The 22,559-nt window shown below is 45.2% G+C and overlaps 1 protein-coding gene across 14 annotated transcripts in view; it reads left to right on the forward strand.

The window, feature by feature from the left end:
- Positions 1-22,559, forward strand: part of ADGRB1 (adhesion G protein-coupled receptor B1) — a 298,311-nt gene that overhangs the window by 252,589 nt on the left and 23,163 nt on the right. For 9 of the 14 annotated variants that reach the window (XM_058020414.1, XM_058020390.1, XM_058020455.1 and 6 more), the window contains 6 exons: positions 677-743; positions 4,325-4,410; positions 10,026-10,124; positions 18,049-18,220; positions 19,344-19,439; positions 22,049-22,103. In XM_058020414.1, the coding sequence (XP_057876397.1) occupies positions 677-743; positions 4,325-4,410; positions 10,026-10,124; positions 18,049-18,220; positions 19,344-19,439; positions 22,049-22,103 (575 nt within the window). The remainder of the gene's footprint in view (positions 1-676; positions 744-4,324; positions 4,411-10,025; positions 10,125-18,048; positions 18,221-19,343; positions 19,440-22,048; positions 22,104-22,559) is intronic. The other 5 variants (XM_058020445.1, XM_058020473.1, XM_058020489.1 and 2 more) reach the window with 3 other exon arrangements.

The following is a 22,559-nucleotide window of genomic DNA, read 5'->3' on the forward strand; positions in this document are numbered from 1 at the left end:
AGCTCCCTCAGTTTGAGAGGGCACCAGGCAGTTCTGGAGCCCAAATTCCACATCTGCTCGGTGCAGAAGGGAGATGTCCTTCTCAGGTTATGTGGTGTGAGAGAGAAGGAACGAGCTGGTTTCCAGAAGAGGCACCACACACCCCAAATTCAGCTTATTCCATAAGAAATTCCACTCAGGGAATGCTGTAGATTCCCACCTTGCTGCTATGTTGTTGAATTTCCCCATGGAGGCAATCTCAAAGGGAGGAAAGAAATGTCCTGCACCCCTGGAAGACACAGGGATCAGCAGATGAGCAGAGGAAAATTTCCACTCTTTCCACTCTTTCTCCCATGTAAGTAGGACAAGAGCAGCATCATCTTGCCAGCCAAATGCTGCAGCTGCTTCCAGGACCTGGTCTGAAACAGAGCACTCTCCTTCATTTTGCATGAATTCCCCTGCCAAATGTCATCCTGCAGGCAGCTCCCCAGGCAGAGGAGCCTTTATGCAAGTTCAGGAGAGATGGGAAGCAAAATTTGTTTGATTTAAAGTCTGAGAATTTTTATTTTTTTTTATTTTTTTGCTGTGGGGTGTCACCTCCTAGGCTGAACTCTGGCAGGCAGAGGGAAGAAGCCAACATGTGCCTGTTGGGGACATTTGCCACTGGGTCACTTTCTCTTCTCTCTTCATTTTCCAGCTGCTGGCTGTCATTAGAGGGAGGACTCCTCTATGCCTTCGTGGGACCGGCGGCTGCTGTCGTTTTGGTATTTAAGCTTGTCTGAAAGATTTCTTTTTTTCTCCTCTACATCTTATAGCAATTTCCTTGTTCTTTCAACCCAAGAATGCCCCTCTTTATTTCCACTTGTATTTCAAAGAACTTCTCCTTCAGGAATAACAAGCAAAGCCAACAATTTGGGACGGGGTTGATTCTGAAATGTAATGTGTCTCAGCTCTCAGCCCCTAACATCTGATTAATGCTTTACCTTGGTTTTGTGTGTCTGGATGGAAATGCAGGATGATGGTGGAAAACTCTGACATTGTCTCCTTCAGAAAATGCTGTTCCTGATGGTTTTCACACCAGGCTGTGCCCTCACACCCAGCTTTTATTCCTGGTCCATCCCAAGCCAGTGCATGTCAGCAAGTTTCCTTGTTTGAAATTGAAGTTAAAATCTTCAAATCAGTGCTGTGGGGATCCCTTCTGATCCTAAAAATGTCATGTTTGCTTTGAATTCAAAGAGATGGCAGGGTTAAAATGGGAATTCCTAAACTCCAGCTCCTGCATGGGGAGTCCATTCTTCTGTCCAGCACAGCCCCAACACCAACCTTGGCCAGTTATAATTTGAGTTTAAGGTGTCACTGAAGGTGATGTTCCTTCCCTGCTGCTGAGGCCTCACTGCCCATGAGAAACCTCAGGGCTGAAAGAATCTGAGAACTGCTGCAGCTCCAGGAAATCCCTCCTGCAGCAATTCCTGATGGGTTTAAAGCCACGTTTGAGCCCCCACATCTTTCTGCAGTTTCTCTCCAGCCCATGTTTTATCCAGTGGAGGAACTTTATGCCCTCTGAGGCTCTGGAGGAGCCCCACAGGAATGGGATTGTTGACACTCCCAATTCCTTTTTCAGTTCAGGCTTTTGTTCCGTGCAGTGCCTGGGGGATGAAATGCCCCGCAGCAGCAGCAGCAGCAGGAGCTTACAGGAGAATAACTCCACAAAAGCTCGGGCTGCCTCTGTTCTCAGCGCTGTCACTGCACATCAAACCACCTCGGTGCCATCGTTTCATCGGGGTGACAAAGAGAACAGCCAGCAGTGGCCCCTCCTCTGCGAGAAATCAAAATTGGTATGAGCTGAGGTCTTTCATGTGGGGTTGTGACACAGAGATTCAGAGGGAGGAAGCTTTGGTAGTGCCCAGAGTCGCTCTGCTGCCTCAAAGCACCTTGCTTTTGTTGTGCCAACAACAAGGGAGGTGATCTTTCCCTTTTTCCTCTTTTAAAGTGTGAGGAAAACACAGGAGCCTGCTTCCATTTGGCAGCTCAGATTTGCCTCACCACCAAGCAGAGGAAATGAGATGTCCTCACAGAGGGATCAGCACATGCAAATGGTGGTTCCTGCAGCTGATATTTGGTGGTGAATCATCTCTGGGGGTGTCTGGCCCTGATCAGCACCAAGAGAGAGGCCACACGCCTCCATTTAGAGTCCCTGACTCATTCCTGGCCAAAGTGACAAATGGATATTGCCCTGGTAGAGCCACCAAAGAGCTTGGGGAAGGAGAAGGAGAAGCATGGAAAGCCTTTTTATAAATGAGAACCTGCAAACAGATGAGCTCAAAGAGTTGATAAAGCTCTGAAGGTGGCTGGCCTGCAGCTTCAGCAATGTTCATTACTCACAGTCAGGCCACTGACACTGAACAGCTGCAGCTTTGAAGGATATAGGTTTGACCTTTATTCTTAAAATCCTGATCTGCCTTAAACACAGAGCTGTTGGAAGCAGTTTTGCCTGCCCAGCTGATGTGGAGCAGCCTGGTGGGTTGTGTGCAGGCTGAAGGCAGGGGGAGGCTCATGGAATGAAGTGAGGACAGGGTCAGCAGTGGTCAGGTCATGGTTATCTCCAGCAATTTCAGACTTGAGGCTTTGCTTTTGGAAGTTGTCTCAAAGATAAAGAAGTAAAGCTACTCTGCATGTTATTGGAAGAATATCCATGTGGTATCCCTGACTTAGGAAAGAAGCAGAGCCAGGATCAGAGCAGGGATTGATCGTGGCGATCAATGTACTGGATTAATTGATTGATTCATTAAAACCAGTGCAGAACTGCTCTTTGTTGTCTCCTCTGCTCCTTAGGAGTGAGGATGCACACTTTGGCCACCCCTAGGATAGATCCAGCCACATTTCAACCCCACCTTTCCTCCTACCTGGCTGCACCTCAAGGAAAAACCTTTTTGGATCCTCCACAGTGAAGGATCAGTGATTTCAAAGTGTTCACCCTCTCTTTTCATGCTCATAACCAGGCTTTGATTTCCTGCTGATCCTTGGCTGTGGCACTGTGCCTGACTTGCCAGTGTTGTTTCTCTGAATCAATACCATGGTGAACTCTAGAAATGGTCTCAGCTGTCCGCTGACCCAGCAGCTGATGCACACAAAAAATTAACTGCAATTTCTGAGATTTTCTGTGAATTCCTAGCTGTGGGCTCCATATCAGTGAGCTGGTGAAACCAGCAGAAAGATTGATCATTGTTTTGAGGGTGATTTAGGAAATTAGGCAGAGGTTTGGTTCCTGCTTTTGGGTCAGGTGACTCTTTGGATTTCTTAAAATCACAAGCACGTAAAGTCACATTAATTTATCTCTGAATTTGGCCTTAAAACCTTTCCCTGCAAGCTCCACATGCAAAACAGCACTGACCACATGTTTCTGCCACCAGCAGCTGTTCCACTGACAGCAAAGGCAGGAGAATGTCTCCTTTTCCACCATCATGACCTCCTCCATGCAGGGGTGGGGCAGGTGTGTCGCTAACGTGTTGGGGATGGGGTTTGTACAGCAGATGCAGCTGGCAGCAGTGGATGCAGCTGGAAAGGCATAGGGAGGAGTTTGGGGTCACTCTGCAGGATCTCAGCTCTGTCCAGCCTGTGTTCCACTGTGGATTTTTGTTTCTGGTGGATGCTGATACACCCTGCTCTCACCCTGAGGAAAATGGACTGCATGGAATTGTATCACTGATTTTTTTGGGAATTCTCTGTGCTGTGCCATCTGCAGTATCTCCCAAGACACCCCACCAGAGCAGATAATGTCTCTACTCGCCCCAGCAGCCCTCCACCTCTTAATTTGAGAGCAGCAGTGGTGTTTCACCAGAAAAGATCTGTGACACATTGTCTGCATTCTCTTAATGCTGCTTCTGACTCCAGAAGGTGGTTTGGGAAGCAGCCAGTCTCAGCCCACTGCTCTTCTCTGTACTGGCCATTCTCTATTTGGGTTAGCCCAAAAAATTGTTGTTGTGCCTGGAGTTTGGCTTGCTGGACCTCAGGCAGTGTTGGGGTTCAAGCAGCCCTGCACCAATCTGAGAAATTCCCAATTTCTCCTGCTTCATGGAGACCTGGTTGAGGGTTGGACTTGATGATCTAGGGTTTTCTTTCCAATTTTAATGATTCTCCAGCCTCCCTGACCTGCTGCCAGCTGCATTCTGCTGTCCTGAGCTCACTGATGCACGGCCAGGGGAGGTGGGACGGGGGGACAACAAGGGACACGAGGCGTGGTGGCCTGCAGAGGTGTGACCTGGCTTTGGGAGAAACCCTTCTGTGTTACCGAGCTTGACCTGACCCGCTTGAGAACAAAACTTGTGTGTTGTTTCTCTTTTGACAGGTGAACATGGTTATTGGCATTCTGGTTTTTAACAAACTTGTATCCAAAGATGGAATAACAGATAAGAAACTGAAGGAACGGGCAGGGTATGCCTTATCAATACATCTAAGTAAAGAGTGAAAATAAAAACCAAAAATACCCAAGGTTGTGATCAATAACCAGACAAGGGGTGAAAAAAGAGATTGGGGATGCAAACAAAAATGAAAAGGCAAAACCAGATTCAAACAAAATGAAAGAAAAAAACATACTTGATTTAATATCTTTGCACTGTCATTCAGTGCAGCAGGACACAAAAAAGAAGCAGCCTTGTGTTGCTGTGGAGGAAGGATAAAAGTTCATCTCTTTGTTGAAATGGCTTCAGCCAAGGCTGGCACATCCTCCCAGAAATGAGGTAGAGCAAAGTGGCTCTTGTCAGTAACTGCTGGAGACAGCAGAGAGAGACCCACTGCTGGGTGGGCACATGGCAAGAGCTGGGGGACCGAGGGGTTGTGTCTGAGGGCTGGCAGGTGTCTGAGGGACAGCAGTGGTGTGTGGTGGAAGGAAATGGGTTCTGGAGGTCTGGCAGAGAGCAGAGCAGCAGATGGAGAGGCAAGTTAGGAACCTCTGCTGCCTCCTGAGGTTCTTTATCTTCTCCACAGCCTCCATTCCTGAATCCAGAGGGTTTGTGCTACCTGTTTTCCTTTGGAGTATAAATCCAAGAGTTGACTCCACATTTCTCCCCACCCTGGTGTCTCCCAGGGCTTTGCCCAGGGCAGCAGCTGCCGGGCAGGGCTCTCTCTTGGGTTACTCCCAACCTTTTGGCAGTGGCGATTTTGCCACTGCCAACACTCCCAGCAGGATGAGAGCCCCTCTCCTCTCCATTTCCAGAAGCAAACCTGCAGTCTGCTCAGATTTTATCCCTGAGAAAGGGACAGAAATGGCAGGCTGACACTCTGAGTCTCCTCAGATGCCCAACTCAGATGTGTGTTCCTTTCGCCTGCCCTTTTGGCTTCTGGTGGCAGTCAGAGAAGCTCTGCTGGAAAAGTCAAGGATGTCTGCTCCCAATTGTCCACTGCAGGAATTTGATTTGTCACTGTGGGTAACAGCTGTGCTCTGGAAGGAAGAAATTATTCACAAAGGAATGAGGAGAGCAAAAGCTGTTGTGGTTCCTCTGCATGGAGGCAGAGTTTGAAACCTTTGGAGGCCGGTGGAGAAAGTGCAGGATCCGTGGATATATCCTGTCTGTCAAAGTGGAGGGAGAAGGGAGCTCCACTGAGCCTCAGAGGGCAGGGGTAGATAATATGGATGAAGTTCAATATTCCTGACACTGCTCTATGGAGTAGTTGAGGTAAAAGTGTTTTTTAATTGAGTGGTGGAGGCAAAACCAAGGGTAGAGGCAAATTCTAATCCAGCACCTCAAATCCTGTGTTCAGTTTTGAGCCCCTCGCTCCAGGAAAGACCCTGAGGGGCTGGAGCATGTCCAGGGAAGGGAACAGAGCTGGGGAAGGGTCTGGAGCACCAGGAGCAGCTGAGGAGGCTCAGCCTGGAGAAAAGGAAGCTCAGGTGAGACCTCATCGCAGCTCCCTGAAATAGGGAGTGTTGTGGTGAGGTGAGGGCTGGAATCTACTCCCAGGTAACAAGTGACAGGACAAAGGGAAATGGCCTCAAGCTGCACCAGGGAAGGTCCAGGTTGGATATTTGGAAAAATTTCATCCCTGAAAGGATGACCAGGGTTCGGAACAGGCTCCCTGGGGAAGTGGTGGAGTCACCATCCCTGGAAATCCTCCTGAAACAAGTGGACCTGGAACTTTGTGATAGAATTTAGTGACCATGGAGGAGTTTAGTCAAAGGTTGGACTCGATCTTGGAGGTCTTTTCCAACCTTAATGATTTTGGGAAAACCACAGGGACCTGTTTAGGCTCATGGTTTATCAGCAGTGTTGACACAACCAAGCCTCGGGATTCCTGGGTACAGCAAAGGGGAATTTCAGTGCCTGAGCAGTGCCATGGCCATAAAACAAGAGGAGATTTGGGTGATCAGAGATACCAGCTGCTGCTGGGTGGAAAAATAAGTGAAGAAGTGACCTTGGTGCATTGCTTGGAGCAGCTGCTAGCAAGCAAGTGCTTCATTCTGGATGATGCCTTCTTGACAAAGAGAGAACTCAAAAACACCAAACACCCAGGCTGCAAGGCAGGGTCTGGAGCAGGGTAATTGCACTTGAAAGTCAGCACTGCAGTAAATGGTTTATTGGATTAGCAAAGCAGCAAGTTGCTGCCTCTCAGTCCCTCCCTCTCTAATCCAAACTGCACAGAGTGACCTTATTTAATACACAGCAGCTGGTTATTGATCACACTCAGAGTTGGGCTTTAAAAACAAAACCTGCGAGGCAACAAAACAAACAAAAAAAAAAACAAACAAAACCAAAAAAGTCATTTTTTTCTGATGTTCTTTGTTTTTTTCTTTCTTTTCTCTTTTTTCCCCCCTTCTTTCGTGTCCGTGTGTGTGTGTGCAGCACTTTTAAGCCTTATCTGTGCTCAATGGTTTTGTTCTCCCTCCCCAAGTGCCCCTGCTGAGAGTGTGGGAGCACTTTTGAGAGCCCTGGTGCCCCTTTCCCTTTAGTTCTCTGCTTCTGGCCTGGGCTTGGGAACCGTGTTGGAAGGTAGATCTGAAGAAAATCAGAATTGAGTAACGGCCTTGGAGATGTTTGGACCTGAGGAGATGGTCTAAAGAAACGTTGTGTTTCCTTTAGCAGAGGCAAGAAGTATGGTTCAGTGTTGCAAAAACAAATTTTAAAAAGGGTGGGAAAATAAACCAAACCTAAAAATAGGGAAAAAAAGATCTGTTGGGTGTTAAGAGGAGCCCAGCATGCATTCCACAGATTGGTTGTCACAAATTCATCAGCACCAACAGTTCTCCTGAGACACAAGAATTCTGCCCTGTACTTAGTGGAAATAGCTGTGATTATTGTTGTCACATCTGTCAGAAAATGCAGATTTTCTAGTGGCAGTGATTTTATTTGTGGATCACAAAACCAGGCTGTAGAGAAAGGGGGTGTGAATACCTGGAGAGATGGAGAAAAGCCAAAACCTGTCTGGAAATGGAGAAAACCATCCCAGAGAGCAGTCTACTGTTGGCCAACTCCACCACCAGTGTTTGAGCTCTCTTGAAGGGATTACTACCAAAAAAATGAATGTTTTAATGTCAGGAGCCTTTAAAATGAGTTCCAAATGTATTCAGCCAGCATTTATTCCACATTTGTGTGCTCACACAGGCAGGGAGGAGGATTGAGACCATCAGGGATATTCACCAGGGCTAATTTTAGCTGGGTTTAATCTCTCTGGGCTTCCTCTGCCACTCCTGAGGAGAGACAGGAGCCTTGTCCCCCCCCCTTAGAGGACCTTTTCTTTTACCTCTGTTGATCACAGAAACCGCCCAAGAAGAGTTTGCCCCAAAACCTTGTGTGAAATAATCTCTGTGCAGGTGTCCTGATGGGGTGGAACAGAGCTGGGTTGTCAGAAACACAGCGGGGAAAGGTGATAAATCCACTGAGACAGGAAGGGATTGGGATTGCCCTTCCTCTGGGAATGGTTCCTGTTGGAGCTCCTGCTCTTCGGGCTATGGATGGTGGAAAGCACTGCTCAATAAAAAGGTAGCAAAGTCCAGGCTCCAGTGAACACACCAGATAAGCCCATGAGCTGTTTGTGGATGTTTAGGAAGCAGAAAAAGCTAAATTAAATGAAGGCATTATTCACTGTGATTATTTAATTAGCTTCCCTTTCATATGCACAGGCGCCAATCTAAACCTACTACGGAAATTCAATATATTAACAACCTCATGCCCCCAACCAGAAGGAATTAGGAGATAAATGTGCCCACATCAGTGCCCACTGCTTGCAACTTTCTGCATAAACACACCCAACAGCAGCTACAATTGTGTGTTTACAGTGGTCTTCTGGCCAGTTCTCTGTGATTCAATGTCATTCATGTTTTTTCTGGTACAGTTTCCCATCAAATTCCTCAAGTCAATCTACTTTTTTTTCTTTTTGCTGCCTATCTCTGCCTCTCTCTGTCTCTCTGCTTATCTGTTCTTTGTGGCTTATAGATTTGGGGATAAGCTGTTGTATTTTCTTTTTATTTTTTAAGGGTCTTGCACCTAATGCCTCTCCAGACCCACTTTATCTTTGGTTCAGCCATTTTCCTCACAGGATTTACACCATCCTTCCTGGAAGATATTTATCTGTGGACACAGGAGCTAATTTCCTCTGTGTCTGAAAGCTTCTGTGGGATGCCTTAGTCATTATTCTGGATGGGAATGATGATTTATGTCGGTGTAATTAATGAAAAGACCAATCAATAGCCACTTGAAAGGGGGCCACTGGGCCCACTGCTGCTGCTGTGTTGGTGCTCATCAGGATGTCTTTTTTGCAGTGAGACTGAACAGAGAGCCACCAAAGCTAAGAAATGCTCTGTGGAGCCCCCTGGTCTCTCTCCCAGGCAGGGCAGGGCTGTAAAACCCCTCCTGGTTGGGGCAAACCTCCCTCAGCAGCGTCCTCACCACACCCCCGGGGATGACGGACCCTGTGCTGTCCTCTGGCAGTGATTTCGTTTCTTCTCTGATGCCAGGCTCAGCAGGAAGGGCTGCGGGATGTTTTGCAGACTCCTTCCCGTTTTCCAAGCCAGATCTGACGTGGATGTGGATCTGTGCAGGCCAGGGAGAGCACACAACCAGTAAATTCTGGGAAGAAGCGGGGCCAGTGCCAAGTTAATGTGACTTCTGGGCTCGTCAAGAGGAGCTGAATGGGGGGTGGTTCCCACACATCAGCTGCTAAGAAACCCAAGGGTTTTTGTGCTGTAGCAGATCCCCTCATAGCAGCAGCCCTCAGTGGGCTGTTTCTGTGGTTGGTCCCATCCAAAAAAAGAAGGTGGGAGCAGCAGGTGGGAATAATTCTCAGGGTTCATCCCAAAGATGTTTTTGGCTCCAGAACAGGATGTGAGAGAAGGGATGTCTCAGAAGCAATCAGCCAGTTGGATTCCTTTCAGGGCAGGTTAGGGGGCTAAGGAAACATCCAAGCTCAGGATTAACTTCAGGACATAAAAGAGTTCCATCCTGCCTCGGGGAGGGAACCAAAAAACCAAAAAGTGGCCCTGACCAAAAATCAAAGAGTGGCCTCTGTCCTGGTCTCACCAACTCCCAGTCAGAGAAAAGAAGTGATTTATCCCTTGCATTGCTTTAGGACAGCAGATAAGCAGGCACAGCCCCCACAGCCCTACTTCTTGCCTTCTACTGCACAACCCTGCCACCTTTTTTGTTTTGGAGCAAAAAGGCCAGGAGGGAAAAGAGTAATTTCTCAAAAAAAACCCCAAAAAAACAAACAAAAAGAAGGAGATGGGAGACTGGGAGAGCAGTACTGGTTTCTCTTCCCCGGGTGCCAAAGAGACACCCTGAATCTGGCGAGACTTTCACCAACACAGTTCCACCCTCTCCAGCAGCACCAACAAATCTGAGTTGTCCATTTCCCCCCGTTCCCCGTATCTGGAGTGGTACAGATGAGAGAGTTTTAATTCCTGCCTGTCTTTCATTTCTCTTCCCGAACTGGGTATGGTTGGTTGGCTCCCTTCTCTCCTTCCTTTCTTTTTTGGCTTCTCTTTCCCTTTCCTTTCGACGTTTGTGCTCATGAGCGAAGTGTTTTGTTTTGTTTCAGTCTTTTGGTTTTAATTGCAGTCAGATGGCAGTGCCCCTTTACGGCATGACGCTCAAATGTTCCAAGTGTGGAGTAGTTTCTTCTGCTGAAGTTTCGGCCACAGCCACCAGTAACGCCATGTTAGTTCCTCTAATTTCAACTTCTTTTCTTTCTTACTTTCTTTCTTTCTTACCACTTTCTTTTTTTTTTCCTTGTTTTTTTTTTTTTTTTTACTTTTCATTTTGATTTTCGCTTTTCAGTTCCTTTTTTTATTTCCCTCTTCCATTTCCCTGCACTCACCAGCCCGTGTTTGTTTTCTCTCCCCATGTCCCTGCCCACCTCCCTGACATCCCCCAGCTCTCCCCAGCCTCATTCTGTGGGCCATGAGTAGAGCAGGGCTCCTGCTACACCCCTGGAGCTGATGGGCTGGATCCTGAAAAGCGCTTTTTTTGACATGCCTAGATTTAAGATTTAAGCATGTGACCAGCCCATGGAAGACAAAGGGACTCTGCATTTGTTGCAAGCCATGTTTAATTTGTTTAATGCTCCATTCCTGGAGTTCCAGACTTCAAGCTGTACTGATTCACAGTAATTCTGGTGGTAGACAGGGACTCCAAAATCCAGCTTTGTCAGCCACTTGAGCACCTGCTTGAGTGTTTTCCTCCAGAGGCTGCAGAGCACTGAGTGTGGTTTAAGTGTGAGTTGGTGAATCACTTCTAAGTGGGTTTTTTTCTCCTCTTATGAAATGCTGAAGTTAAGTTTAATACCTCGTAGGCCTGCAGGTCTGATTTGATAAGTGTTGACTGCCTCTTTTGGACCCCTGAAAGCACTTGGAATTAATTCTCAAAATCTTAAAGCGTTTCATAGCTCTGAGTTACAAAAGTCAAATGCTGTTAAATCTCTTCTTAGATGACACTGGAGTTAGCTTAAAAAAAAAGAAAAAAATAATTCCAGAGCTTTGTTCTGATGGAGAAATTGCTATTTATGTGGTTGGCTTTTTTCACAAAGGTTAAGGTTGGAGGAAGAGTGATGAGGGAAGGTTTGTCTTTCTTCCTTCCTTTTTGGAAATTTTATTATCTGTATCACATCCAAGCGATGCTACACTTTGGTTTTGGTGTCTAAATTAGTACATGCAAAACGTGTGAGGGAAACAGTCTCAGATCATTTGCAGTTTGAAAATTCCTACCTTTAATTAATCTAAACTAAAAGAGGCAGCCTATTGCCAGATCTCAAAATGTAAAAAGATAAAAGAAAATCAGCTCAAGAGCACCTGGAAGGTGTCCCTGCTCATGGCAGGGGGTTGGAATGAGATGTTCTTTAAGGCCTCTTCTAACCCAAACCGTTTTATGGTTCTGGGGTTTTCTCAGTGAAACGAAGAACTGAACAAAATTTGATTTATTTTTCACTGCTAAGGTCGTTTACTCACCTTTTGCAGCAGTGCCCAGCTGAGATGGTGAGATGGAATCAGTCCAGACATGTGTATCACAAGTCTGGAATGAGCAGCTCGCTCTGCTTTTTGAATTCCTGTAACTGCAGAGCAATGTTAGACCAGCAGTAGGTTTACTATTAATAAATTAGACTCTTAAATAGGAGAGGCTTTCTGTTCATAGTAAATTAATTTTAAAAGTTAAACAGTCTCAAGTCCTTCTCCAATAGTGTCTGACATTGGTCTGCGATAAATCACAAATTCTGATTCATCTCCAAATCAGGAGAAAAAAGGGATGTGAAAGCCAGATCTCCTATTCATTCCTGCTTCTCTAATTTAAGTGGATTGACAGAAATTGGAGGGCTCTTGTAAGAGGATTTTTTTTTTCTGTTTTGTTTCCCAGCAGATTGGGTACCTCAGATGACAATGTCCAGTATCAATTTTGTTATTTGTCCTCAAGTGTCCCATGCTCTTATCCTTGCAAAGGGAGCACTGAGGAATGCACAAACAAGTTCACTAATTTCCCCTTGTGACCCACTTCCCCCTTCAGCTGAACTGTTCCTGATTTTCCTCCTCCAAATTTCTTGTAAATGAGGTTGCCAAAAAGGCAAAACTCTGATTATTCTTCATGCCACTGCCACCCTTCTGGGCTCTCTCCTCCCAGACCTTGCAGCAGCTTTGTCATTCAGTTTTGGAGTCTTTAAATGTGGATTTAATGCCATGAGGATTCCTGGCTCCTCCCTGACCTGCAATGAGCCACAATTTTTTAGTTCAGAGCACATCAAGGGTGTTCCTGCCTTGTTCCTGCTGGGGTTGCTCATGCCCTCCCCAGCTTCCTTCCCATAGATTCCAGAGGTTTATTTCTGAGATAGCATGGAGTGAGAAATAGATCCTTTAGACTGTTTTTCTTGGATTTTGGAAATATCTGTGGTGAGATCTGTGGTCGGAGAAGGGGATGTGTAAAAGAGGGAAAACAGAGGGAACTGATGGCAGAGAAGAGTGGCAGAAGTGGAAAAATAAGTACTGGAAATTGTGTGATTTCTTGACCTGGGGAATGATAAATGGAAATCTTTGGATGTCTGTGACTTGTTAGAGATTAGCTGGACTTGACAGGTGTGGGTTAAATAAATCCTTCCCTTTAGGCTGTGCTGAAGAAGATTTTGGGCAGGTTTTGCCATTGGAAGACCTCGGTTCCCACATTTCCTCCCATTTATTGCTGCCTGTAGGGCACCCTCAGCCAGTGAAATGTTGCCTTGTAATTAATTTGTCTTTCCTACCTGTGAAAATTATTTTATCTGAGATGGAAAACGTGTCTCAGGGGCTTGGCCTTTTTTGGTGCTGGCTGTGAACGAGGGAATCCACTGCAGATAGCAGGGAGTGCTGAGGGAGGGATGGATGGATGGATGGATGGATGGATGGATGGATGGATGGATGGATGGATGGATGCATGGATGGATGGATGCATGCATGCATGGATGCATGGATGGATGGAAGTTGATGTCCCATCCCTGAAAGCGTCCAAGGCCAGGCTGGATAGAGCTCTGAGCATCCTGGTCTAGTGGAAGGTATTCCTGCCCATAGCAAGGGGTTGAAACTAAATGATCTTTAAGGTCTCTTCCAACCCAAACCATTCCATGATTTTATGAATCCTTGCCAAGCAGCTCATTGGAAATCTGGACTCTCAGGCTCTGACCAGTGGGAAGAGACTGGCCCAAGACTAAAACCCTGGCACAGTGTGTTTTTCCAGGCACCCCACCCAAGAGCCAATGTCAGGGGTTCCTCATGACCCTTATCATCATCATTCCTCCTAAATCCTTAGGATTCACATATCAAATCTCCCATCTAAGGGTTTTGCCCTTTTTCTTGGCTCAATATCCTTTTAGGAAGTCTTGGATGTCAAATTTTCTGCCTGTATTGTAATTCCAGGATTAATGTGAGTCAGTGCTTCCATGCATGGCTGGTCTAGGAACGAGTCTGTTCCTCAGGAGAGTGTTGTCCTCATGGTTCAAGGAATTTGAAATCCTATTGTTACCTGGGGATAATACCTGGGTCCTGCAAGTCCTTATTGGCCTCTCAGAGAACACCTTCCTTAATTAAAGGTGAATAATGAAGCAGTCTGGTCACAGCTGCCTCATCACCTGCCTGTCTCATGTGTCATAAAATCATCACAGAATAGTTTGGGTTGGGAGGGACCCTAAAGTTCATCTCATTCCAGACTCCCACGATGAACACTTTCCACCAGACCAGGCTGCTCAGGGCAGTTTAGAGGCATTTGATTTCCTGTTCCCCTAATTTTATTATTTATATTGTGGCTACTTGGAATCATCTTTTAGGGGAGAATAGAAATCACAGCAGGTGTTTCCTTTTTGCCTGTGATGGGAAGAGCGAGCAGAGTTTCCTCTCTTTTTTGGTTACAGGTTTCCCATCTTGGTTATATGGGCATTGAGTCCCAGGGATTGCTCTGAAAGTGTCCCTAAAGTCAGGACAACACTCTTGCTTTTGGGAGAAACAGTTTTAAAGTGTTTAAAAAGTGTTTAAAGCCAGGTTGGATGGAGCTGTGAATAGCCTGGTCTAGTGGAAAATGTCCCTGCTCGTGGCAGTGGGGTGGAGTTAGATGATTTTTAAGGTCCCTTCCAGCCCAAACCATTACATGATTCTGTAATTCTGTGAATACAAGTCAGAGGAGCAGAGAAGCACGAGAGAATAAATAAAGCACATCCCTGTACTGTGATTTTCCTGCAGCAGAACTGCTGGTGTGTAAGGAGCCATCCATTATTTGTTGAGTCCACCAACCAATTCCCTTTTCAGAGCTCCTCTCCAGGAGCTGCTTTTGAATTATAAAGTGATTTTTTTTTTCCTTCTGCTGCTTCTTTAAGTTGCTGCTGCTCTGTCAAGGTTGAGTAATGAAAATAATTGATCACTTTGCCCTTTGTAATGGCCCTTTACATCTTTATTGGCATGTCCTGTGTGTCCCCCTGCACTTGCCTTTTCTCAGGGTGCAGGATTCTTCATCTTTCTTCATGTAGATCTTTATCTCCAAACCCATTCTTTTTGCTCTTTCCATTGCTTTCCTCTAAGTGCAATCCATTTATTCTGCTTCTTTTGCAAAGACAACAACTCTCCATGCTTCCAGCTACAAAAAGGACAAAGCCACAGATAGATTTTGTCATTTTGGCCAAATCCTTGCTGCCAAGGCAGGGTCTGGTGTGTGCTTTCATAAAGCATGTGTTTCCCATGGTAGATCCTATGTTTTAGAGCACATTAGGAGTGGTTGAGGGAGCTGGGATGGGAAGACCTTATCACTCCTTGAAGGGAGATTGCAGCTAGGTTGGGGTTGGTCTCTTCTCCTATCAAGCGACAGAATTAAAGGAAATGGCCTCAGGTTGCACCAGGAGAGATTCAGGTTGGATATTGGGGAAAATTTCTCTGAAAGGATGATCAAGCATTGTCACAGGCTGTCCAGGAGATGGTGGAGTCCTCATCCCAGAAGGATTTAAAAGCTGTGTAAATGTGGCACTTGGGGACACGGTTTAGTGCTGGGTTTTGCAGTGCTGGGAAAAGATTTGGACTTGATCTTAGAGGTCTTTTCCAACCTCAGATGGGATGCTGCTGTCACTTGTCCTGAGGGCTGTCATAAAATGGGATAAATAAGAGGATCTGCCAGCTAATTCCTTTGTCCCAAGCAATAAAAGTAATGGATTTATTGATCATGGCTAATCCATGAAAAGCCATTAGGTGGCCACAATGTCTTTGTATAACAATTGATCATTTCATATCACATCTCGTGATAAGCACCCTAATGTGATATTTCTTAAATCCTATAAATAATTCTGGGGTCTTTTAAGGATTCACCGTGCCTCCTGAAAAAAGGGACAGGTGGGAAGGTGGTTGAAGTATGAGTCCTGCTATGAATTCAGCTCACAGCAAGTAGAATTAAGGGCAGTCTCACAGAAAACCCACTTGTCTTCCTGTGAGTTTTCACCTGAAATTTCAGCCTGTACCAGATTTCTTTAATGGAGCTTTTAATTTGGAGTTTAATATTTCAAAAATCTAACTAGAGCCCTGCAAGTGAAATTAGAGTGAGATCCATTTCCTGTGACCTGTTGCCACCTGCTGCCTGAGAATAAAGGTGATGCATTTAAGTAGCAAGCAGAATTTCCATCAATTTTGTCAGGGATGAATGCTGCTGAGAAGGCACCAGGAAGGTGAATCACAAAGAGAGCAGAACTCTGAGCTGATGTAAGTCAGCACAACTTGGGAAAATCCTGATTTGATCCAGCTGAATATGTGGCCATCAACCGAGCTGGAAGGGCAGATGTTGTTTTCATCGCCTGGTAGGAAGGGCAGAGCAAATTGACTCAAACAATTCATTCTTAAAGCAAATTTTGAAACTGGTGGATTCCAGTCTGACCATTTGCTGAAGAGAAACATAATTTACATATAATTTACTTTCTCAGCAGCATCCCTTGCAGCCCCAAATCCACGTCTAAGTCTTGGATCCAGATCCAGATCATTGTTTTTATGAGCCTGCAGTTCTTTTCAGGAATGGCAAACCCACCCAGATTCAGTGATTTGGTTGAGACCTGGCTCAGATCCATTGCCAGGTTGGACATTAGTGGCAGTAACATCCACAGAATGGGGGTACCAGGAGTGTTCTGGCACTCCAGATAATTCCAGGAGGCAGAGTTGTCTCTTAAAGACCTTTCCCAGCAGCTTTTAGTGAACTTTATGGTTTCCGCTTTCTGCTGGAATTATTTCATCTGTTCAGCCATGTTGTGTTGGCTGACACTTACATGGAAGACACATCTAGAAAGGTTCCTTATCAGCCAAGTCTTATCTTTCCATTCAGCATTTCTGCCTCTGATTTTTTCTTTCATGCAGTTGCTGCTTAGCCAGATTTATGAAGGCACTACCACAACTGACAGCAAAGAGAGATTTCAGTGTAATGAGGCAGATTTTGGAGAATTGGAATAAGTTATTTCTCTTTAGGAGTTGTTTGGTTGCAGGCTGGTTTTTTGTGTATTTTTTAATAATACTTTGGAATTACAGTTTGGTTTGGGCATTAAAGAACAGCATTTGCCATCCAAGATAAAATTACAAGGGTATTGGATTATATCATGTCCTTTACCTTACAAAGAGGTCTCATAATGCTTGTTCTAATTAAAAAGAAAAATAATTCCATTTCCCTGCTCCTTTAGGTCAATTAAATGCCTTAATAATACCATGAAGGAACAGATCTGAGTGTGGACAGGCTGTAGGAATATTTGCAAACAGGGTCTAATTCTGACTATAAAAATAAACTGTCACTTTAGTGTGTAGTCATTGCAGAACTGATGTTAACAATCCTTGAAAAACCCTTAATGAAGCCAGGGTGTTCTATCCTGATGTCCAAACCTGTATCCAAGCTCCAGCTTTGTTCAGGTAAAACTCTCACTGAGGTCTGTGAGCTAACCAGCAAGTAAACATTAAACCTTTGATCATAGATCAGGAAATGGTGAGCAAGTCCCATGTAAGTACTGCTGAACGTGTTTCATGGTATCTGTCCTGTAATTTCTTGTCTTGCCTGTATTTGTTTGTATTTTGGAGGTTTTCTCGTAGCTCCTCTTGTTATTCGAGGCCTTCTCTGGTTTGTTAGGTAAAAACCCACAGAGAAATTCTCCTCATATTCTTGGTGCCAAATAGATGGGATGAGTGACAACTTAAAATCTCCCTAGTCAGCTGTTAAAATTGTTTGGGATCTTTTTTTTTGGTTGGAGAGATGGATGCCTGAAGAGTCCTTGGGAAAAGAGCTGCTTTCCCATTTGCAGGGCCATCATTCACAGCTGAAGTGGAGTTTCCTGGGGCAGCATCACAGAAAACTTGTTTTGTCCAGTTTTCTGTCTTGTGAATGGAGATGTGGCTTGAATCTCAAGTTAATGTCCACACAGGAATAAATTTACAAGAATGGTCAAACATGGAGCAAAAAGTTTTTTTTTTTCCCCAAAGCATCGGCTGGGGAGATCTCACAAGAAAGCTGAAAATTTTCTGACCATGGGGAAATGAAAGGTTTTAGATCAGGTCAGGTTTTAGTCCCCAGTGTCATGAGGACCATAGTCTGTAGATTAAAAGGAGAAATGCAGATATTTCAGTCTGCACATCAGCTCTCTGCCTGTCCGTTTTGAGTCACTCGAAAGCGTGACACGTCCCAGTGTCGGTGTCTTCCATGTGCTGTGGAAGTCCAAGTGTCTGTGACCCGAGTACCGACAGCCATCGTGACAGACCAGTCTCTGCTGCAACTGTTCCCCTTCCCCTTGGCAACCTGCAGTGATTGTATGTTGTCTCCTTCCCTTGGGAAAAGCCGTGGTGGTGGATTAGGGGGAAGGGTGTGGAAGGAGGAGGGAGGGATCCGCATCCTTCCTCCCCACCTCCCGTTTTTATGCATGACTGCACCGTTGGGAAGCTGTCCCCTCTGTTTGGGTGGCATGAGTGTGCAGAGCCTCCTCCTGCTTCCCTGGGAGAGGGGCTCAGGAAAGGCCTCCCTCATGGAGATGTTGGCTGGAGAAACCCTCTGCATCCCGGTGGGATCGGGAGGCTGAATTAGAAGCCCACCTGGGAGTGGGTGAGGTGGAGCTGAGCTCTCTTTGCCTCTCCCTTGACAGGGCATCCCTCTGGAGCTCCTGCGTGGTGCTGCCCCTGCTGGCTCTCACCTGGATGTCTGCAGTCCTGGCCATCACCGACCGGCGCTCGGCGCTTTTCCAGATCCTTTTCGCCGTCTTCGACTCCTTGGAGGGATTTGTCATCGTCATGGTCCACTGCATCCTCAGGCGGGAGGTGAGAGGGAGGAGTCATTATCTGTTACATAATTAACGTTATTTCCCTTAAAAACCACATGGAAAAGTGCCCAGCCAGTTGGTCACTTCTCTAACCCTACAAATTTCGCTTTGGGGGAGATCGTGACCACAAAAATGACCGTGACATTTTCAGTCAGAGGGAAGGAGGGATGAATCAGGGTGGAGTTTGGTGAGATGGGATAACATGTCAGGCTTTGCTTGTTTACCAGCAAAATTCTCATTTCCAGAATGTTCACACCCCACCTCCAAAAATTGCCACATTAAAGAAGTGATTTGTGTGATTTCAGGAGAGGCGAGATGCACTGAGATTTGCAGGATGAAATCTGTGCTGGCATTAACACCCTGATATTCCAGCTAGGAAGTGCAGCCAGCAATAATCAGGCAAGGAAATTGAGGAAATTCTCTTCAGCCTCCCTGTGGAGATTTAAAATGGTGAATTATATCAGGGAAGAAAAGGACAAATCTTTTATGTTTCTTTTATTCTTTTCATCCTACGGAGTGGAGAGACTATTAATAACAGAGACAGGAAGGGGCTTTTTTTTCAATATTAATTTTATCTTCTTACAGTTCCTTTAAATTCAGTAAAACAGATTAATTTCTTATGTCAGGCCAATGAAATCAATGGAATTACACCACTGGCTTGGCTGAGACTCCTTCCACTAATTGCATTATGAATATGAGTCTGCATTTAACTCCCATTGCAGTCACCAGGATTTTTTTTTTTCCAATTATTTCAGTGAGTTTGGGATCAGATTTATATTACAGGATCCTGAACAGACTTTGGAGACATCAATACAATGATTAATGCAGGAGCATCCATTTAAAACATATTGCAAGCTGCAAAATAAAGGACATTTTTATTCCTGACTGTATAAATCAAGCAAATGGAAGTGACCTAGGCAGTGACCCAGGGTTGCTTGAAAAACTCAGAGTTGCTCTTCAGTGTGTGAAATATGTAACACATAAACCTTGTGAAAGAAATGCTGCTAAAGCAGGGTCCGTGTCCTTTTGATCTAACAAGGGCTGTTTTTGTTTTGGATTTCAGCAGAATTTAAGGTGGTTTGGTCAGCCTGACTCTGACCTTTGCCAATCTGTCCCTGCAGGTCCAGGATGCTGTGAAGTGCCGGGTTGTGGATCGTCAGGAGGAAGGGAATGGAGACTCAGGGGGGTCCTTCCAGAACGGACACGCTCAGCTCATGGTAGGGAAATCTCCCACTTCCCCTTTAGTAGGGTTTTTTGGGGGATTTTTAACTCATAACTGATAATCAGAGGGCTCTGTCCATCCCAGATCCTGAATTCACCATTCTTATTTTCTTTAAACTTTTGCTTGAGCAAACACAGCCCTTAAAATGGAGTTTTTCACACAAATCTGAGGCGTTGCATTGTAATTTTAAGGTTCTCAAGCTCGCACACCAGGTTTTGCAGACATCTTGGTGAGATCCTTTCTTTCCCAGAAAAATAAAGAACCAAAATACACCTCCCATGTCTTCCAGACCTTTTAATCCCCATCAAGCTGCCTTGTTCTGGCTGGAGCTAGGAAGTTGTAGTTTAATACTGTTTTAATTACAGTCTGTTGGGTTACTACCATAAAAAATGCTGTCTCCGGGGGATTTTTTTCTCTCAAAAGCTCACTTTGCTTCACTGGGAATAGTTAAAGCTCTGTAAATTGTCGTCCTCTTGTGTAAGTCCTTTGCAAACAGTAAAGGAATAGGCTGTGGGGCTTTGCCCTGCATCTGCTCCACTGTTATGATGTAGTTGATACAAGAAACATTTAATTTCTGAGGTTAAGATAAAGGTATCAGGAGAATCAGAGGATTTGAGCAACTTCCAAGAGCTCCTGGTTAATATTAGAGCTCCAGCACAACCCAGTGATGTTTTTTTCCAGTCCCTCCTGACTGAGGAAGGAACTGCTGAGCAGTTTCTGCCTGGACACGAGGCCTCATTTCAAACAGCACAATCTTGGAGTCAAGACATCAGCGGAGCTTTAATTCCACCACACCTTGGTGGTGTTTGCTAAAAACAGGTGCCTCATTTCTCATTTAAATGCAGAGTCTTCTTATTTTCAGACAGGTTCTTGCTCTGCCTAATTGTGGGTAATTGGAGAGCCCCTTGCATGCCTGGTGCTTTGGCTTGTTTAGTAATAGATACCACAGTCAACCTCAGTCTCTTATTTCCCATAAGTTAACCCCCAGAGCTTTCTTATTCTCCCTCTGTAAATCACGTGCCCTCAAATTATTTATATAACCCCCTCCAGATTCTCAGCAACCTGAAAAACAGGTGGATCCTGTGATTGTCAGTCTGCTGTCGCCATCCCAAGTTCCGGAGCTTTGCATCTCTGTACAACTCCACATTTCCATCCATTATCAGCCACCTTGGGAAATTCTGTGTCAGCTATGAGTTTTTTAGCAATGTTGCATTTCCTTGAGTGTGTGGAGGAGCAGGGAGCTTACAATCACTTTCCTCACATTCCAGCACAAAAAGCTGCTGAATCTGGCTGTGAGTGATGACTCCTCACTGGTATTTTTAGAGGGGTACAATGTTATTTTGTTGTAAAATTACCGAAGGAATCAAAAGCTTTTGCAGGATGACATTTTTGCTGTTACCTTTTCTGTTTATCTCCAAATCTGCCCAGCTAGTGAAAAGGAGCTTAGCTGAGTAGAACTGTTTTTTCCCCACAAAATCTTGTTGACTGGTATTAAATATAAACCTGTCTTTCATTTATTTATCTGCAGAACTAGTGCAGGCTGTTGAGCTGCATTTTTTTCTGGAACTCCTATCATGGAAATGAGATTATGTTTTTCTGTGTCATCCCATTTGCACATTCGAATGTTAGTTCAGTTGTATTTCTCTTCCATTCTTTTCAGATTTGTTTGATATCCCAAAGAATTTACTGGGAAATTAATATCAGGAAAGCTGAGACAGTTAAAAAACCTCTTGGCTCTAAACTTACTAATATTTCAGTGTTTATCCCAGGGGGATGGGGATTTTTCCCACATTCTTCTCAGTATTCAAATGGATTTCATTTTGTCACATGAATACAATTATGTGAAATGTCTTTCTGAAATGATACCAGAAATAATCAGTGAACTCTTCTACCTTTTGCCAGTCTGCAGCTTCCCCATTACTCCATGAAAGCTCACGGCCTGCTGTGACTCAGTTTATCCAGTTCTTTGAAATGTTATCTGCTCAAAGCTTCAGAAACAGGATTAACTCCTCCTGGGAGAAGAAAGGAGTTCCCTTTGGCTGCGCAGACCACTTGAAAAAGTTATTCAGCCTTTGTGCCTGTGGGAGCCATTGATTTTATGTGTTAAGAGTTTCAGAAGCAGAGACTTGTTCCCACTTCTTGTGGCTTGGTGACAGATCACAAAAAAGCCCAGTGGGGGTGGAGCATTCCCAGCAGGATCCCCAGATCTCTTTAATAAAGGGTGGGGAATCCATTTAAATTTATGTGTGGAGTGATACATCCAAAACACTTTGGGCCAGGAACCTGTTCCCTGTTTTTTTAGGGTTGTGCATAAATGTTTTCCAGCAAGATATTTTAATCTGCAGCCCAGGAATAAGTGAATGGATGAGGAGATGAACCCCAGTTGAAAAGCAATGTTCTGGCTTTATCAGTGATAAAATTCAAAAGCCAACAGGTGGGAAAACATTTTCCATGTTTGAAAATCCAAGCCAATCTTCTCCCCTCCATTCTCCTGGCAAAGGCTGTGCCCACCTCACTAACAAAGTGAGGGTTTTTCATTTTCCAAATTTTCCTGTCCCTCACTACCCCCTTTTGACCCCATCTTCTCTGTTCTCTGTCTTTCAGACCGATTTCGAGAAGGACGTGGACATGGCGTGTAGATCAGGTGAGCACATCACAGGTGAGAATCAGCAAGTGACCTGGTTTGGGGATTGAACTAGGCCATTTTTTTTCCTTCCCTTTCTGTTTCCTTTGTGTGTGTCCTGGTTCCTTGCATGTGCTCACATGGGTTGCCCTTCCTTTCAACCCAAGCCAAAATAAAGCAACACCCTGAATTTTCCCTTTGCTTTTCCTATTTTCCTGTAGCTCTTTTGGCCTTTTAACTGAGATCAAGCCTTGCCTCTGAGGAGTTGTTTTTTTGCCATGTAACACAGTGGCAGAGAAGAGCATCAAGGAAGAAGAGATGGGATCCATCTCTTCCTACTGTGATCCTTCTTTGTTCCAGCAACCCCTGCTGGGGTCATGCCAACCCCAGGCAGCTCTGTGCTCATGAAGGGTGTCTCTGTAGAAAGTCTGGAATCTGGAGAGCCTTCCCACCACTCCACCTGGCTCCAGGCTCTTCTGTGCACCTGGAAGT

This window comes from Melospiza georgiana, chromosome 1 (genome assembly GCF_028018845.1).
Source record: "Melospiza georgiana isolate bMelGeo1 chromosome 1, bMelGeo1.pri, whole genome shotgun sequence".
NCBI lineage: Eukaryota > Metazoa > Chordata > Aves > Passeriformes > Passerellidae > Melospiza > Melospiza georgiana.